The sequence below is a fragment of the Scatophagus argus genome, chromosome 14 (genome assembly GCF_020382885.2).
Source record: "Scatophagus argus isolate fScaArg1 chromosome 14, fScaArg1.pri, whole genome shotgun sequence".
NCBI classification, from domain to species: domain Eukaryota; kingdom Metazoa; phylum Chordata; class Actinopteri; family Scatophagidae; genus Scatophagus; species Scatophagus argus.
In genome coordinates, this window is record NC_058506.1 from 16,563,880 (window position 1) to 16,584,244 (window position 20,365).

Below are 20,365 nucleotides of genomic sequence, written 5' to 3' on the forward strand. Positions count from 1 at the left end.
GTGTACCTGGTATGGCTATTTAAATTAGATCTGCCCAATTAGACTCAAGAAAATGAGGGGGCGGTACGAACTGTTTAGTCCTACGGTAGCCCAGGGGGGATAATACTGGTTACATATAGTCTAATCATTTACCTAATCTGGAAGAAAACACTTTGCCGTTTTTGTACTTGTACTTCATCAATGTGTGTATGGATTATTGTTCCACACTTTTATGGGTTTATGATTGAATGGCTTTTTACACTGCGTTCTTTTGTCTGCATGTACATTAAATTACACTATACTGGACGTTAGGGACTTTTCTCCGGGTCCTCCGGCTTCCTCCCACAATACCAAAAACATGCACATTAGGTTAATTGGCTACTCTAAATTGCCCCTAGGTGTGAGTGTGAGAGTGTGTGGTTGTTTGTCTTTGTATGTTGGCCCTGCGATTGAGTCCAGGGTGAACCCCGCCTCACGCCCGTAGTCAGCTGGGATAGGCTCCAGCTCCCCCGCGACCCTGACGGATAAGCGGTATAGAAAATGGATGGATGGATGGACGTTAGGGACATCTCCAGAACTATTAACTAGGGAAAAATAAGCCAAACCTGCATGTAACTGATTGAACCACATGTAATCAAGTTGATGACATACTTCCATTCATCCAGGTTTATTTATTGTTTATCTGTCTATTTCTTCATTTGTCTTAACTCTCTTGGCTTTTATTTTGATATTTTCGCTTCCAGGTCACTCCATTTTGGCCTATATCATATCATTTCCCTTTTTTTCTTATTATTCAGGCAACACAAAATACATGCTTTTTCTTAATTATTTTTTTTATTGGGTTTTGGAGTAGCATAAAACAAACCAAAAAAAGAGAGAGAAAACAAAGCTTGTATTGTGCCATTACTTGGTTTATAAATTGATATAAATTACAGATTATCCACTGATACCATGTCACCTTACTCTGTTGTTGGTCTGATGTCCTCTAACTGTCTCCAAACAAAGCAAAATACTTCACACAGCCTAAATCTCTCTCTCTGTCTCTGTTGATTTCTGCTAAATCATCTCTTCCCTCAGGAGGTGCAATATTGCAGTTCATTGTCAGGCCACATGGGGGAGATTGGCTGTCTGCCACACAGACGCTGTCGATTGTACATAAATGCTCAGGGAGAAGTTATAATTTTATACCATGATGGCATGTTACAAGCCAGAAGTTAGATCAGAATTCAGCACAGCGATAATGAATATGTTATTAGGAAGATGTGAGGATTCAAATAGGCTGGTTAGGCTGCGTGCATCAGCCCAAACGGTCTGCTGTCAGGCTACCAATCAATGATACCACAGGAATCGCTGAGGTGTAAATGATGAGGACAAACAGTGCAAACAGAATGATAAAATTTTATCCATATTTGTGAATAAACGGAGCATTCTGGCTTCAGTCAGTCCCATAAAGAAGCTCAAAGAAGGTCTCTAAGTCTTCTGCTTACTGATGAATTAATCTGTCTGAAATAGACAGCGCAAAAACTCCAACCATGGACAGCAGACCTTCACAGATTACTGTGAATATATGAGACTGCATCCTCCTCTAAAGTGATACACACCCTGCATTGTCACTGTAGACATGATAGCAAACACAGTCACTGCTGCTCCTGACTTCAGGCCAGAGCTGACGTCAGGCCGATGCGTCTCAGCAGCACAATTCAATTTTATTAGACTTTTTGACTGTAATCTATGACCTGTTGTATTACATCAGGCCATTAGATAATGTTTAACTCTTTCCTGCGGTTTACTCCATTCATGCTTTACATCATTATGTGTGTTTTTGTGTGTGTATGCCAATATGCAGCCGACCCTGCAATGACTAACTTCACTTTGTCTAATGGCGTCTTTCCTCCCTGAGCGATAATTATGAGTGTGTGTGTGTGTCTGCCAGAGCCAGGAACAGAGCCATGAATCATCATTTTTGGTGTCCAGAGAGTGTTCCCAGTCTGGCATTAGAAGAATCAACTTCCCTGCTCAAAACAAGGGTCATTTAACTCTGGCTGTAGTAAATATTTTGTGTTCCTGCTTGGTAACACATAGAGATCACTTCTTCTTCTTCTCCTCCTTCTTCTTGCTCTTCTTCTTCTTCTTCTTCCATAACTTTTTTGTTGCACACATTTGGAGTCAGATACAATTCTAACTGAAAACAGGTGGCCTGTTGAGAAGTGTTTTGGTCTGAATTTGTCATACTTAAAACTTAATTAAAGGTGTTTTTGTCTTTTCCTTTGTCTTTTTGTCTCTCTCAGTCTCTCTCTGTGTGTGTGTGTGTGTGTGTGATGGTCCACATATAACATGAGTAAAACAACTCAGTGAGGACACCTCTGAACTCAGACAATGACAAGCCTTTGTTTCTTTCGATGAAGACATTTCGAGGTGTCACAGTAGGAAAAGCACAGGTGTAAATAATAAAATGAATGAGGGCTGAACTCCATTTAGCTTCTTAAGTTTCGGGGCCCTGCTATTGTTCTTGTTGGCTTACTGGGACTACTGGCAGCTTACTGGGACACTCAAGTCCCACAGAGGATTTCTCTGGCAGCCAGTTGTACGAGTTGATCCGAATTGTTCTCAAAGAGATGCACAACTATGTGAGATAATATCACCTACACCACACATGCATATAAAACAAGACATAAACCAGGATTTGGTGGTAATATTATGATTTCTCTCAGAGCCTTGTCTTCTCTGGGCTTCTGCGTTAGCTTGTTGCTTTGATGGACCAACTGTTGTCACACCAAAATAGCGGGTCAAAATTGCCCTACTAAACTGTGGGCAACACTTGTTGTATTTGCTTGCAGTATAACATGGCTGCCAGCTCTGTGGTTTCTCTGACACAGAGGTGATGTCTGCAGCGCTGACAAAAACTTTTCATTTGTCCAGCCTTGAGGTTTTCCAGGCGTGCTCTGTGGGCTTGGTTGCTACTCAAATAAATGCTGATGAATACATGGTAGGTCTAATTTCCCGGACATTTTGGAAGGCACCTGCTTGTCATTCAGTCAGTCGGTTAAGAGTGTTAATATTCGCTATTTTATGCTCTCTTAAACATCTTATTGTGCAGTACTACTAATGAAGTATTATTCATCACTGAACATCACCACTTTTAAAAACAACAAAGGTGGATACCAGAAGAGAAAAAGTAAAACAAACGGGCACAACAGACACACACCGTAGAAACCACTCCTGTCATTTGCACATGCTGCATCAGTCTGCTGTCGTTTACGCAAAAAGTTACGTCTTCTTACCTTTTCATCGCCCACGTTCTGCAGCACTTCCTTACCGCTGCTGCTTCGGATCTCAACCCGAGGCGACTCCTTCTCTCTTTCCGTGTTTGCTGTGGGACTTTCCACTCCAGGGGAGCTCTTGTCCTCACTCGCCGGGCTCTTCGCTCCAGGAGCGCTCTCACGTTTTGCGATCCTCGGGGTGCGGGATCCCCTCTGACCGACGCTCAGGGCATCAAAGTCTATGGTTTTGCTCTCAAACGCTCCCTCGACGCTGCAAAACAAGCCGCCGGATTTCTGCCGGGGCACCTGGTCGGCCGTGCCGGGACGGGCGAGATAAACCGGCAGGTCGTCCTCTGCCTTGTCCCAGTTTCCCCTGCGCTCTGCCATCGTGGAGCCCTGCACAAGTGGCCGAGAAAGACGGATAAACTAGTGCTGAAGTGGTGCCTGCTCGTGTGTGCGTGTGTGTGTGTGTCGTACAGTCAGACAGTCAGGAGTTGAGTTAAAGCCAGAGGTGGCACTGTGGTGGCGCTGCATGTAGAGGTAGGTTTCTCTCAGGTTTAGAATGAGTTCATCTAAACGCACATGTGCAGCAGAGGGCCGGTGGAGTGACCCTTTCATCTGCGCTTTAAGAGAATCTTTCATTTGTAGTTTTATTGCAAATGCCAACACAACTAAACACCTCTTATGTGTTTTTTGGCTATCTAAACTTCAAATAGTTTATCCCCCTTTAAATATCCCAGTACTGAGACTTTACATCAACTAAGTGGACATGTTTACACCGATCAGGTAACACAAGTCCCCGAAGTGCGCACGGAGCTGTCCACTGTGTCGCTGTCCTTTCAGCACCACTTAATACCTTATGACACGTCGCTACACCTGCGCTCAAACCTCAAACTAACACCTCAGCTCAAAATCAGACTAAAGCTGATGTGTTTTCAAGCGCTGGTCGAGGCTTTCAGCCGCGGTACCCCCCCTCGGGCTGACCACTTAGGCCAGCAGAAATGAGAAAGGATCGTGTCAGCAGCAGCACAGGCGGGAGATGAGCAGCTTTCAGGCAGCGGGTCTCAAACTGATAAGAGTGCTGAGTCGAGAGGGCAGCAAAGGGAAACAGGAGTCAACACCGTCACTCAAACGCGATTATGTAACGGCCGTACATCAGCGTGTTCCGCAAGTTTGTGCGAGGTCAAACTGGTCTCACAGAGTCCTCTTGTTTGTAGACCCCTACTCCAGAAACTGCTCTACTTTTTCCAGTTAGGCTAGTGTTGATGAACAAGAACAAGACAAGAAGTGTTGCTTTGCGTTGTTCTGAATTTTTGCACCGGTGCCAACCTGTTAGAAAGACTCAAAACCCAAAATTAATCAAAGCAAAAGAAAGCAAAAAGCTGATTTTCCTTCATGAACAGAATGACATTAGTGTTATAATTCATTGCCGCTTTTAACTTTAATTTAGAATTGCAGATGCATAAGTTGAAGGAATAACGGCAGCTCAATGCTTTAACAGTGAGTCTGGAGAACAGCATGAGGATGCCTTTGGTTTCACTGTGAGGTTGACACTCAATGGAAAATTTCATCAGCTGAATTGGAAATAACAAGCAGCTGCCCTCCCGATCCCACTGACGTGCTAAATGTGTGCATGAGACAGAAAGTCCACAGGGATGAGGAGGAGTCTCAAGGTCAGCCACACTGTAGGCTACTGTGAACTCAAACAGGGCAGGTCCTCAGGTCTCATCTAACAGCTTGTCATCACTGAAATGAAGCCTTGGCTGCAGAGGGCCAAGTCCTGGGGCCAACAGTCGAGCTAACATCCAGCATTTCCCTGTTATGCTCCTGCAGAGGAAACTAACTCATGCATGGCAACTAAATTTTTAAATGACTCAGACTGATTTCAAAAATATACTTGCAAGTTTTGTAAGCCTGAGGGGGACATCTGACAAAAAGTTGGGCAAAAAAAGAAAAAAAGTCTGCAGTAATTTGCAGCACTTGAACATGGCTTTTACTTTGCAAATACATGCTAGCATGAAGAAAATTAATGACAGGAATAAACAGTAGCTGATAGTTGTCCATTTTCAAGATTTCTTTACCGACACGGAGAGAAAACCCATGCATTTAAATGCACGGGACTGTAAAATAAAAGAATGATGGAGCACCATATTCTGAAAAGGTGGCTTAGTGGTCAATAAAGCTGTGTAAAAACATGATAAGTGGCTCCATTTCCACACATTCCTTGCTGAATACCACTGTCGCAGCTCCTGTGGCTCTGTTGGCATCCAGCGCAGCAACTTGTCAGGCCAGTAGAAATTTTCCCGTACATGAATGTGATTAAACCGTGAAGGTTTGCTTTTTGTGCTAAGAGCCCACTGAAACGTCCTGCCTCTGTACTTCTATAGTGACTTACTGAGACTCTGCGTTTAAGGGTTGTCTGCTATATCCTCCTTAGAAGGTTAATGCTGAGAGAGGAAAGACAAAAGAAAGCTAACAGCATTCTTTAGACTTTTACACCAAGCAGTTCAGATGACTTGAAAAGAATGAAATATTTTGTGATAGAACAAGGACAGCGCTCTGAGGGTAGTGCAGATGTTTGTCTTAAACCAGTAGCCTGTTTCACTGTGGTCTGCACAGAGCAGACTGACTGGGAGGCGGCAGAGCCTTCAAATCACACTGTCTGGCTTTCAGTGTCGGTGATGTCATGATAGCTGCAAACCATAAAGACAAAACATTAAGTCAGTTGTTTATTTCATTTGGGTCACAAACACAAAAAAATCATTCAGAGTAGATGAAGAGTTTTCTGATATTTTCCATCACATAATATTCTAACATTTGTAACCGCAGCTATTGAAAGACACGTACAAACCTGTGACATGCAGTGTTTGGCAGCAGGGAGCAAGAAGCTCCCTAACAGGATATTGGTTTTACTTAATGAGGCTCTTAAAGCAAAGCAGGAGATTATCCCCCATCTTCATATTAAAAATGAATGTAAGGCAGGTAGTAAAATGAATATCACCCAGAAGACAATAGCTTTCATGCAGCTACCGGCTTAAGTGCATGTCCATCCAGGCATGATGGAATGACAGCAGATAAGACAGAGTTTGGCAAATTCACACCGAGTGCTCTTGATGGATTTGGCACAAAAAGCCTTACGGCAAGATAGACCTTTGACAAAGTGGGTAAGTGGGCCACTGTTCCACTGGCAAGTCAGGAGGAGTTAATTCAAAAGGTAAACAATAACACATGACATCTGACATCAAGTGGGTTCCAACCTCTATATAAAAAAGAATAACACATTAAAGACTGTAAAATTATTATTGATTATATCCCTTAGAGGTTGTTGATTGTTCTCCCATCCTGTGTTTTTTTATCATTGTGTAAGGTCCTGAGATCTGTATGTATGTCTTAACATATATTTTGTGCGTCTGGTTTTCAATTAAACCTTCCTGGCCTGTGTATTTTATTATTGTAGATTCTTTAAAAACCATTAAACATTTCCCTTCATTCCTCACAGCAGCATAGAGCAGTAGTGTGAACCTTTGGAGCGTGACCAGGATGATCAGGAGAGACAAAAACTTACATTAAAGACCTTTTTTCAGATGCTTGGATTAGCCAGATAAAAAAAAAGAATTGAGTTCAAAGCTGCAGGAGAAAACACACTTCAGCACCACGCTGAAGCAGTTCCCCAATGATTTAGATTGTAATATGTCACATACTTTTGCTCCTTTAACACTCTGAATTGCAATTTGGAAATTTTGTCAAAAGCTTAAATCCTGTCCTGAAGAGTTGGAGAAATGAATCTTCTCTCTCACTGTAGTTAAAAGATGAAGCTTACAAGTGAGTTGCCAGTCTCATGTGTTTAACAGGAGTATGAGCCATCAAGTCGGTGTTGCTAAGCAGCTGAACAGAACAAACTGGGCAGCTGCATCCGCCTGGGATGGTTTGGCTGCTGACCAGCTGCTGCTGAAATAAGGTTAAGGAGCCTCTGTGGATGTGCTGTCAGACATTTCAATCTTTTATCCCTTACAGCAAGATGGGCCATCTAGCACTCAGTGACACAGGGGTTCCATGTCATGCAGAATGATTCATCATTAAAATAAGGGTTTTAAACTGTCCACCCTTCCCCGGGCTGCGTAAATGGGTTTTAGCTGAAGGTCTGTGCAGCAGATTTTGTTGCAGAAGAGTGAAACAAATATGTCATCAAATATGTTCAGAAAATGAAAAATACACAGAATTCAAACAGAGTGAAGAAAAAAAATGCATATAGACTCTTTTCATGATGTATTTTTTTCCTTTAAAACTTTATTTTTCTCCTTGATGCCAGTTTTAAAAGATAGCTTCTGTCAGACAGCACAATTTCTGAGAGTGACCTCTGTGTGGTGATGCAAGGAGGACAGATAAAAGTGCTTTTAGAATAGAAATCCTTTGGCAGGGCTGGAGTACAACACAAAACCTCGACCCCTGTTCTCATCTGGCTTGGCAAAGACAGTCATGACTAAAGTAAAGTGAAAAGACAGACTGTTATCCTGGACTGACTCTGCTCTGTGTCCTGCATAACTAGAAAAAATGTGGTAAAGCCCACTCTTTTACGATCTTGAGAGACAACTGAAGCCTTCACTGCCTCAGCGTAGGAAGGTTTCATGAGCCTCATAATAAACCACAAGTCTTAAAACTGTATTATAACACTGAACACTTGTATGTACATTTGTGTTGAAGAATAATATTGACTTGAAACAAATTGTATGTTGTGCAGTAGCTACGCCTGCTATTTCTGTCTACTGAATGAAACACGTGCGGTGGATGGAAGAATAACCAATACCAGTCACAGCTCAAAGCTTGTTTCCCTCTTACTGACCTGAACAGAGCAGAGCAGAATTGCATTAACCAGGACATCTGATGAAAGATACTCAGAGTGACAGGAGTCAGCGCGAGCAGTAAAGTGCAACAAAGACAATAGTATGGTACGTTTCGTAAAATTGAAACCTTTTAACAAATCCATGTCTCTGAGCTCTTTAACTTGATGGAAAGCTCCAAAACAGTTTTCTTCAGGGTCATGAATGAACCTTCAGTGAATTTACAATGAAAGAAAAACATACAGAGGATTAGAAATGTTCACTAAATTAAAAAGCCTTCAACATACTTCTAATAAAGATATGAATAGAAGACAATTTGAAGGCCTTGATTATTTTGACAGCATTGTTCAATTTTTTCGGTTTATTTAATAATCTAGACAGAGAAGTGGGAGGAGGTGTTAAATATATATGTACACACAATACATTACATTATGATAATATCAACCGCCTGAAAAAATAATTGTGGAAGAAAAGGGGGAAAGTGCATTTAAGGCAACTGCTAGTTAGCTGAGTTTGCACAACAACAGTCTCTGGTAAAGTGAATGGAGTGGATCATCGCTGCTGTCCGCTATGAATGGAGCCAGAGGGGTGGCAGGATGGCAGATACACTGGCTCAGGTATACAAGGAACAAACATGGTCAACTAGTAAATATTGCAGCAAGTCAGCCTGACAAAAGAGAAGTGGAGCAGGTGTAGTGTTGCATTCACTTTCTTCTGTTTCATTTTGTGGAAGTGGACGTCTGAATGTCAAGTTGTGTTTAAAAGAAGTTTGTTAGTCTCAAAGATGTTTGGGTTACTGTTCTTAGGATAAAGAAATGGCTACAAATATAATGTTTCTCGTACGGAACTCAAGCAATGAATTTACCTTTCGCTCATATTTTGGGGAGAAGGTGAGGACGTGCTGATTCGGCTGTTAGACTTGAAATCAAATCGACCAATCATCCAACCAAGAGTAAAAGTTAAAGATATTCTGCAAGGTAGTCTGAAAATATTTACTAGTTTGTTAAAAGGTCATGCAACTTTAAATGGTGAGTTGAAAATCACTCAGTTGAAACCAGCATCCCCTGCTGGTCAGCTGGAGTAACACATCTGAGACTGTAAAATAATAAATACAGTGAACTGTGTGTGTTTGATCGAGGACAGCTTATAGGCTTCAGGCTCATACAATAGGGTCTACCTCTTCTAAAGTTTTCAGAACTTGTCCTGTTAACCAGCTTTTCTGTTCTGTATTCTTACTCACGGCAGGCAAAATGTTGAAGTAAGTAACTGAACCATCAAAGGAAATCAAAAAATACTCATACACACACACTCTGTCACTTTAGGTAGTTCTTATCATGTTGATGTATGTTCAAGTGTTCATTTTTTTGACATGTTTGGTTTTAAATAGTTATTTGATGCTATAAAAAGAAGTATGGGCGGGAACTCCACCCCCAGCTCCATCACCTGTCAGGTGTGAAATGGCAACTAAAAGACACACATTTTGTATGCTTTGAGTTAAAACCATGTTAGTATGTCAGTGCCTTCCTTTGTATTCTCAGTGGAAACTTTAGCAAAGATTTCCACATGGATCTTAAAAACTCCATGTAACTGCTTGAAGTTTGACACAGCATTCGGGTGCTGCTTAAAATACAATCTAATTTGCAGTGTTTTTGGTAAATGATAATCTTTACTGACTAATTTAGACAGAGTTGTGATTGGCTGTGTTTACAGCAGAGAGGAGGTGACTCTCTTCTAGAGCCGCAAGTGTTTCAGACGTGGCACTGTGACTGAGGGGGAAAAGTTACTGTGGTTTCTAACTGTCAGGCTCACACAAGGTTTAATTTTACATACTGCACTATGTGTTGCCTGTGAGAAAGTTTCGTGATACAGATTTTTGTGAAGTGTATCATGTTTCTGAAAATAAACCAAAGCATAACAAAAGTTTATGCGTCCTTTACAGAAACATAACACCTCTTATCTGGCTTATCTTATAAGAGAGGTTTAAATTGTGCAGACAAAAAAAAGGAAATAAAGCAATAACAGGTCTCCATGCATGGGTGTTAAGCCCATTTGTTTATTAAAATGACCGTTTTGTTAATAAAAATCGATTAAATTCCTCATTCATTAGCACTTGTAGCAGTAGCTGTAGTTCTTGTGTCTATGTTTTTATGAAAAACGCTCTGTATTCAAAGAGCAGTGAGCAGTGTTCAAAGGGAATTTTCATGTTTTAGGAGTCATTATAATCTGTGTCTGTGTGTGTGTGATATCCTGTCCTAAAACAGCCATCCATTATCATCATACTGCAGTTTTTTTCAAGGTCAAGTGAAGAAAATGTGTGCTGACAACTTCAAAAGCAAAGCAAACTATCACATACTTTCAGCCAGGCTTCTAAGATGCTGCACTCTTCATTGCATACACCTGTGCAACCTGATGCAGTTCAATACAACAGCTCTGAAATAAATTTTACCTTAAGTTAAAGTTTATATTATTGAGACGGTGGCCGTTAAATCATATAATTATGTTTATTAATGGGGCACTAGTTAAATGTGTTGTTTTACTGGACTACTTTATACTGAGATTCTTATTCTGTTTCTGATAAGTTTCTAATGTTTTGTCCTCCTTAGTTACATAGTGGCTGATACCACAGTACATATGTATTTATTTTCACAAGTGTATAAAAATCAATGTCTTTTGGTTGGTATTCTTTAAATTGACTCTTAACTAAATTATCAAATTTGTTATTCTGTACAGTTGATAAAACATACTCGCCTCTTCTGGTCATAAACTTCCAAAAATATGTAGTAACCACAGCAAGCTTAGCACACTGCCAAATGGCAACTTGTAGGTGACAGTGCATTAACCGCTTCCTTGATTCTGATCAGACAACATCAAGACAAGAGCACAAACTAGCCTTCTGTCAGAGCAAAATTCACAGTTCAGCCTGAAACAATCAAGAAGAAGACATCGCACCATTGTGAAGGCGGTGAGTGACGTTTTTCAATTTTAATTTTGAGCTGACTTGTCTTTTTTTTCTCCATGATTTCATGATGTGTAAGATAAGATAAGAACTTTATTGATCCTGCAGGAAATTGTTGAATTGTTGTGTAGAGGGTGTATTATCATATTAATGAAAATAGATACAAACTAACAACATGTATCTAATCTAGTGATGCTATAAGAAATCTAAATTAGAAAGAAATGGAATAATGTTTGATTTATGTGTTGCAACAGAAAAAACAATGATTTGCATCTACATGATCTTCACTGCGCTGGGAACAGCAGCTTCGGCTAAAGGTACATCTGAGTGTAAAAGTTACTACAGTTAACAATACAGTGTAGACAATAATTCAGTGAAAAGTGAATCAAATGTTTACAGAGACATTTGCTAAATTTAGAAATAAAATTAAAAGCAGATTTAATGTTTATTCTTTGCAAAGGAAAAAGCATAACTTTCGCAACAAAAGGTTAAAGTATAATAATATCACAAACATTATAATTATTATTAATTATTTCCATGTTTTTAACATGTTTTTTAGGGTCAATTGAATGCAATTTCTCTGAACCCACCGGAACTCTGTGTTTTGGAGCAGAGGGACAGATGCTGACTTTTCATCTGCCACATGGAGATATCAGACTAAAAAAGAATAATTCTCTTATTTTAAAAGCCAAAGACCACACAGGGACTTTGTATGAGGAACATGTGAATCAGTCTGAACTCTTCACCAATGGAACATTCAAATTAGGCAAAGCAATGAAGAGACACTCAGGAGATTACTTGTTGGAAATATATGAGTCTGATGGAGTTCTGGTGAAAAAACTCATAAAGCACCTAGAAATACAAGGTAAGTAAAAATGTTCTAAAACAATGAATTGATTGTGGATTAAAATCTACTGTACATGTAAAACAGGAAGAAGGCATTTACATTCTTTTATCAGGCTGGTTAAAAAATCAAATCAAATATCTAAAAAATCAAGTATCCAAATATTTTCGACTAAAAGTTTCCATATTGTAAGGATGACTATTGGTGCTTTCATAAAATATTAACAGATATAATAATGAAATAATAATGAAGAAATAAAAGAAATAATAATGAGTAATGTGGTTAATGACTTAATGTGTAAAGATGAAGTTAGTTAGTTAACTGTTATCAGTTAACACATTTAGAAGTGGATTTTATTTTGTATTTTGTACTGGGTACTGGACTTGTTACTCTGTTTGTCCTCCAGCTCCAGTGTCAAAGCCTGCTGTGTCTCAGACGTGTCTGTCACCAGAACAGATGATCATCAGCTGCTCCTCTGAGGGAGATGAAGTAGAGTTCACTTTGACCTTGGATGGTCTCTTACTGGTGCAGACCAGAAACCACAGCCAGTCCCAGACAAACTGGACAGCAAACATGAAGCCACTGGCTGGGAGTGCAGCTGAACACAAAGCCAGCAGTTCAAATGTTACCATCAGCTTACATGGTCAAGTGACAGGAAGCTTGAAGTGTCATGTTGGGAACAAAGTCAGCAGAGACGAAACAATCTTTCACCTGACAAGCTGTGAAGGTACACATTTTAAAGTAGTGTTTCCCAATCTTTTTCCTCACGCATCCCCAGTGGTTCCACTCAAGGGTACATGGAACCCGGGTTGAGAAGCACTGGCTTAAATGTTGCTTCCTTAATTTTCTAAAGATCATCTCTTCAATAGTATTTCACATGTTTCCCCCACATTTCAAAAACATCATTTAAAAAACTGTCCATGTCCATCCAAATTTTAGTTACTTCTTTTAACAGTTTTAATAATTAGACTTTCATTGCAACAGTTGATGTTACTGTATATCAAATACCTGATGGAGGACAAAATAACTGTAGTTTTAGAAGAGGGAATATCATGTAGACATGAATGATCTGTTATTTCTTGTGTTATAACCTTATTGTATTATAGTTTGTGTTTTGTATTCTCTGTGTTGAGTTCTGAGTTTTGTGTTTTTCATGGGTTAGAGTATGCTGGGGCGGGTGGCATCTTTATACAAACCACATTAAGACAAGAAATACTTCAGAGATTTGATTTAAAGAATTTCCTTTCGGTGATAAATAAAGGAATTCTGATTCTGATTAATATTTGTTCATGTTTTCTAGATTTTTCTTCGTCTTCTCTTTTGATTGTGGCTGTGATAGCAACTGTTGTCACTCTCCTTCTGCTATCGGCTGTGTGTCTTGGTATAAAACATCTTCGTAACAAACTGCAACCCACGACTGTGGATGAGGGTAAGTGGAAGATGTTCTCCCATGTCTTCATTCGTCTTAGTAAGGAACATACTGACATGAAGTTCAGATGATAGTTAAGATAAGAAGATTTTTTCCCAGATAGATGTTGCATTACATTCTTTTAATACCTTGGAAATAATTTTGTAAAGACTTGTTCTCTGCAATAGGTTACCACTCTTAAACACAATTGACATCTGGTTTTGATTTTTCCAGGTAACTCTGAAGACAGAGTTGTCTACACAGAAGTGAGAGTGTTACGAAAATCCAAGAGTGACAGACTCAACCAAGATCAGAATGCAACATAACTTTGTTCGAAAACATTATAAAGAGCTCTAATTTCAAGCCAAACTAGCCTTGAGATAAATAAATTAGCGATTAAGGATCACTGTGTTTGGGGCTTTAAAGGAAAGTTGAAAACAATTTCTCCTGTATTTTTCAGTTCACACACTTGTTTCCAGATCCACTGTGCACTATTTTCATGATAAACAGAATTGTTTTTTTTCCTTGATTTTTCAACTACCGATTATGTTTTAAGCATGTGTGCACTGATTTGATAATATTTATGATTTCCAGCTTTTCCAAACAAATCATCAAATCAAGGTCACTCAGAAAGAAATGAAAAGGTTAACTCTGTTTTAAAGTTTTCATAGAGCTATTTTTTATGAACTGTCTATTGCTTTGCATTGAATTTGGTTTGTAAGTTCTATGATTTCTCTGTTCTCAGAGTTGTAATGGAGTACAAGAAATGTGAGAAGCCTTTGTCAAAGAAACTGCACTGTGCTCTTGGTCAAACGTAATATAATGTGTATGTTCAAATAAATCAGAATCAAACAATCATACACTATTGTGTAATTAATAATAAAATTATTAGTATATATTTTTTAGAACCTTTAGTCATTTGTAAAGAAATTGATGAAGAACAGAAACATGGCTTTCAGTTTGCACCATACTTAAAAATCAAAGGTTTGGACTTTGAACTTATGAACTTCATGGCTGACATCCAGAGGTTGTATGCTGTTCATTCAGGTACTACCAGAGAGAACATGCAGCAAGCAATGTTGGGATACTTTTTTCTACAAGATGGAGCCAAAGGTCTTCATATGTGACTCAACAATGATCATGAAAAAAAAATAAATAATTAAGATAAGTCCATCCAATCATTTCATTCTGCCCAAATGAAGTGATAGGAAGGCCTACATGTCTATCTGCTGACGCAGCTGCCTCCCTGCTTACAGTCTGCTCTTGACATCATTGTGCATGACCGAGTCTTCTAACTGTTTACTCTAAACAATTTTGCATTTTTATGCTACACCAGAAGAAAAGTGAGCCTTTACTGTCAAAGTTTCGAGTCTGGCCACATGACCTATTGTTATTGGTAGATGGATCTCATGGCGTACTTTAACAATTTGAGAAAATTATTGAGTTTTAAGTCATGGCCTACATTACTAAAGCTTGCATATTCTCCAGTGTGTTGATTCTCCCACAAGATCATTCAGTCTACTACAGCATGGCCATATCTGGCTCATGCTGTATTTTTCTATCTTTGATCTGTAGCCTTTGAAAATCTAACATATACAAACTGGTCTGTGGCAGAAGCAGAGACAGAGAATGGAAAAAGTTGTGGTTCACAGCCTTTTCCGCTCTTGTTGTTCCGACAACGTCAGATATGAGTTGTTGGGTGTTATTTCCTTTGAGTTTCCTCTACCAAACTCTAATAGGTACACTATAACCCAGCAGCACTAAGCATAGACAATCTGGTCAAAAATCAATATAATGATCTTTTTAACTGCCACCCCAATCCTTAATCTGAATTGCAATCCTTTCTTCTCAATTTGTGAATGTCACGTAGACTATAGGTAGACATGGAAAAGCTTACAGATCAACTTATTTCATGAAGTTATGTCAAGTATGGAAACACAAGTACATTAACACAGGACATTAAATATCGCAAACTCTCCATGACTCGCCTGAAAAGAAAATTATGGACCCCTTCAAGATCCATCAAAATTTAAAATCATCACATCGTCCACCCTAAATAACAACGAGCTGCTGAATTGTAGCGTGAGTGTGACACCACCACAACCACACAAGCACACTAGTTCTATTCAGACCACATGTGCAAATGAGTAGAAGATGGAGAAGAAAACCTCTGCCGGAACAGCACTTACAGGTACATTCCTCTGGCCTGCAGTCAGTGTTCACTTATGACATGTAAAAGCTACATGGCATATATATGAAATTAGGTCCCAAAAATTACAATTTATTAACTTACATACACTTTATGGTATCCCCACATTTTGCTTCCTTGTGATCATAGCCGGCGTGTTTCTTTTCAGTAAAATATAAGGAGATCCCATGCATATAAAATAAACCGCTTCAAAGTAATCTTTTTTCACTTCCAACAGCCTGATCAGTTAAGATAATTTTCTGTGCCATCATTTCCTAAATACTAACTGCATTCAATCAATCAGAGTCAATCAGATAGCGCTAAGTTCTGTCCACACTGGAAGCTTGCAAATGCGTAGTAATTCAGAAATGTGAAATGAAACTTCTCAAATAAAAGCCATTTGCACCAAACACTGAGACTGTACGTTAAAGATGAGCAGCTAAGTGTTTCAGTTTGACTGATGACTGCAGAGGTGTAGCAACAACCTCTTCCTCAATTCTCTCCACACAACAAAAAGCCAGAACCAAAAAACATCCTTTCGTCAGTGCTTCGTGGTCCAGTCAATAAGCCACAAAGAGGACATCGTATAGTAAAAGTGGTGAGTTAAGTTTATTTGAATTTTAGACAGTTAGATGAGTGTGAGTGTGTTGAAAATTGGTAGTTTATTTATTATTACAGGGTTTCCAAAAGACATCAATTCTTATTTCTTAAACTGTCTTCTAATTATGCAAATAATCCAAATATGGTATCTAAACTGTCAAAACATCTTTATTAAAGTGCAGTTTTCATTTTAAGCACAGACCATGCATGGTAAATGCCCTTGCATTTATATCGTGATTTTCAAGTCTGCTGACTCCTCAGAGTGTTTTACACCGCCTGCCACATTCACCCCTTCAAGTGAAATGCATCATGTTTAAAAAGATATTTTGTGTTGCAACAGAAAAATGATTTCCATCTACATAATCATCCTGGTCCCAGCGGTCCTGGCAAAAGGTACATTTCAGACTAACTAGGTAGTTAAGAGTACGGTTTGTGGCGAGTTTCTAACATAATAAAGTTTCCTAACATATTTGGTAGTGTTTTGTAAATCTGAACTTGCCTAAAGCACTTATCAAATATTTAATGTATTAGGCCACTGCCTACATTGACTGCAATAAACAATATGTTAAAAACATATTCAGATCGAATCTATGGCTTTAAATTTTTGCTGGTCAACAGCACAGAAAACAAAAGATATTTCATATTTTTATTACATGTGAGGGAAAATGCTCAGGTATGTTTTGCATTTACCGACTGAAATATGTGGCACATTTAAGTTTTTCACTGTTGTTGTCTCTATCAGAGTCTATGGAATGCAATTTATCTGGATCCATTGGAGCTCAGCAGTGTTTTGGAGCACTTGGGAAGCCATTGATTTTTCACCTGCCAATAAATGGAACAAAGACAATATTGAAAAATAAGACGCATACCATTTTAAATGCAGTAGTGAATTCACATGGGGAATACATCAGTCAATCAGCATTGTCCGCCAATGGAACGTTCATGCTGAATGCAGCACGGAGGACAGACTCTGGAGATTACCAGCTCAAAGCATATACAACTGAGGGTAAACTGCTGCGTGACATCAACATGCATCTTGAAATACAAGGTGGGACTTTAAGAAAAAGAAAAGAAAATATTGTATGTATTGTATGTTGCTAAAATAGAAACTGTCAATAATAACGGAAAGAAGGAAGAAAAAAACACATAATTATTCAAATGTGTGACTTCAGATCAGTTAAGAGATTTAATTACAAAAAGATAAATACATTTACAAAAAAGTTTAATATTAAAACTTGGTTATTTTTTGGTTACTTGGTTGTTTTAAAATAGCAACATTCTTTGGGAACATACACAGAAACAAAGACCTTCCTTTATTATTAATACACAAATGCTGTAGTTATTGTATTTAGTATTGTATTTAACTGAAAGAGAATTTGAAAAATCAGTAAAATTCTGAATTTTGTTTGGAAATACCAATACAGTAGATTACAGTATAATTTAACAGTCATGTAAATACAATTAATTTCATGTGAATTTAACTTAAATATATCACTTTTATTTAGACTGTAAAAATTAAAAGACCTGAAAATAATAATTCAGTTTTATTATTGATGCAGTTTGTGCTCAGATTTTTGTTGAAATTGAGGTGCTGAATTGCTGTTTGTGAAGTTGTGATTATTGGTGCTGTGTTATACTAAAAGGTGTTTTCAGTATCTAGTCTAACTTCATTGATACACAATACTGTATTGCATTCACATCAAATATTGCATGCAATAAAATTTCTTCATATTTAAAAATCCATCCTAATATCCATGTAACATACCTATACATGCTTGGTTGCTTCTTAAATATTGTCCTAAAATCACTTTCAAAGTTACACATTTTTTAATCTCTTGTATGATTAGTTAGTGGTTAACTGTATGTTGTCTTGCAGCTCCAGTGTCAAAGCCTGCTGTGTCTCAGACGTGTCTGTCACCAGAACAGATGATCATCAGATGCTCCTCTGAGGGAGATGAAGTAGAGTTCACTTTGACCTTGGATGGTCTCTTACCGGTGCAGACCAGAGGCCACAGCCAGTCCCAGACAAACTGGACAGCAAACATGAAGCCACTGGCTGGGAGTGAAGCTGAACACAAAGCCAGCAGTTCAAAGGTTACCATCAGCTTACATGGTCAACTGACAGGAAGCTTGAAGTGTCATGTTGGGAACAAAGTCAGCAGAGACGAAACAGTCGTTCACCTGACAAGCTGTGAAGGTAGTGCAAATCAAGGAATTTTATTTATATTTATTGATTTACTTATTTATTTCATGAGTTAGTGTAATATTGTTGCTGCAATTACAAAATTTTGGAATAATAAATAAAACTTCTTGTTTATTTGGGTTTTTTTTGCTTGTTTATTTGTTGTTTTTATTTCCTAGCTTCCATTTCTCACTTCTCTCTCTTGGCTGTGGCTGTGATCGTTGGCGTTGTCACTCTGCTTCTGCATGCGGCTTTGTTTCTTTGCATCAAACATTTAAATAAGAAAACAAGACCAACGACTGCCAGTGAAGGTAAGACAAATATGTTCCTCCCTTTAGAACTGAAAGCATTTTTCTGCATCTGAGGTAGCTGTTGCACGACATTCAATTTAGTGCCCCATGAAAATGAATATGGGAAAACCTAAATTGCTTGTATCCATCAAAACTTTCTATAATAATTTTTCATCAATAAAAAGTATTCACCTCCTTGGATGTTTTCCCTATTATTGCTTCTATAATTGGAATCATAGTCAATATAATTTGGATTTTTTTTCTTTTTAAATGAAATATTTTGACAAGACCCAAAAGTTACATTTCAGATGTCTGTGTTTAGTTCTTTCAGACAACCCTGAAGATGAAATCGTCTACTCAGACGTGAGGGTGAAGAAGAAAACCAAACCAACCCAAGCCGACCCAACAGTTTGCTAATATCATTAGATATTTGATATTCGACTATTGAACATATCGACTGTATGTTTGTACATCATCAGCAGACAGCAGCAGCACTTCCTTCAGTAGGTCTTTTGTGTTTTTATTTTTCAGTGGTCTATGTAGCTACATAGCCTGCCCTCCAGAGCCTAATTTTAAGCTTGCTGAAGATCCTTTATGTAACCATGCAGACTTAAAAAAATCTATTTCACACATTAAGTTTTGTGTATGTGTTGTATTGAGATAAATGCTACCCTACCCATATATCATTTTACATTTTTCACCGTAAACTCAGTCTCAAAAACTGTGACATTCTTTTTTAAAGCACCCATGTATCTGTTTGTCATGCTGTATGTAAATACTTTTGCATGTGTTTATGATTTGTTTTGCAGTAAGTTGTTACTGGTTTTACAATATCGTCATTCATTTTGCACAATACAGAAGACAGGAGTTATAGTTATACAAATGCAAATACATCAACATTTTAAATCAGTTTACATTTTTAAAAACATTTATTAAATGTTTATATACAATTGTAAATACTAAACAGGAGACTTCAATAAACATGTGGGCTCACATGTTCTGTAATCTACTATGACTTTTGACCTAACAGACTCAGTTTTCCACTGAGTGTTTAGTTATTTCATCTTTTGTTGTAATCAAAGTCCAAGTCAAGCATAAAGTCATAGCTTCAAAGGATGTTTTTTAAAAAGGTGTCGGCTGTCCTAATGCTGTAGTCAGAGAGAGCAAAGTTCAGACTGCTTTGCGTTACCTCGGATTGAAATTAGTCAGAGATTTAACAATAGAAAAGTGTAGCTCATGGATGACATTCAGAATATCTGCAGTCTCTTGTATTGATCTTTTGCACTTACTGTAGATGCAAGTAATGTAGTGATCATTACTGACACAAGATGGAGCCAAAAGCCATCACAAGAAACAAGAGAATTATGAAGAAAGGAACTCGCTATAATCTTTTGTCTTTGGTAACTTCTTGGTGCCGTTTAGTCCTCAGTTGATGCAAAGCACTGCATCTTACTCAAATCACAGAAGAGTCCAATTTAACATGTTGGCTGTTGTGTATTATAGACTATATGGCCAATAATAATTACAGTGGAAAGGGTAATGCACACCAATTCAGCACTAACTTTGAAAAATGTTTTTAAAACATTTTCCGATTCTGCTTTATAAAATCAAATACATACATGAGTAATTGACAAATTGATTTTTTTCATTTTGTCCACAAAGTAGCAACAACATACAACATCATACAGAGAAAATTAACAGCTTGGAAAAAACAAATTTTCACTTTACATTTCCACGTTTTGAAAGCACAAATGTGAGCGCTATTTTATTAAAATGTTAAACAATAGTTTTTGAACATAACTTTTAAATGATTCTGTTAT

At 38.1% G+C, this 20,365-nt stretch overlaps 2 protein-coding genes across 2 annotated transcripts; both read left to right on the forward strand.

The window, feature by feature from the left end:
• The first annotated feature begins 11,295 nt into the window (after positions 1–11,295).
• Positions 11,296–14,121, forward strand: LOC124071078. The gene is made up of 5 exons (XM_046411511.1): positions 11,296–11,350; positions 11,593–11,898; positions 12,284–12,604; positions 13,178–13,306; positions 13,520–14,121. Exons 1-5 carry the CDS (start codon positions 11,296–11,298, stop codon positions 13,609–13,611), a joined length of 903 nt encoding a protein of 300 aa, XP_046267467.1. The 3' UTR covers positions 13,612–14,121.
• A 1,728-nt stretch (positions 14,122–15,849) lies between these two features.
• LOC124071079 lies at positions 15,850–18,332 on the forward strand. Its single transcript, XM_046411512.1, has 4 exons — positions 15,850–16,071; positions 16,414–16,466; positions 16,816–17,121; positions 17,950–18,332. The coding sequence occupies exons 2-4, from the start codon at positions 16,418–16,420 to the stop codon at positions 18,330–18,332; spliced, it is 738 nt and encodes a 245-aa protein (XP_046267468.1). The 5' UTR covers positions 15,850–16,071; positions 16,414–16,417.
• The last annotated feature ends 2,033 nt before the right edge of the window (positions 18,333–20,365 follow it).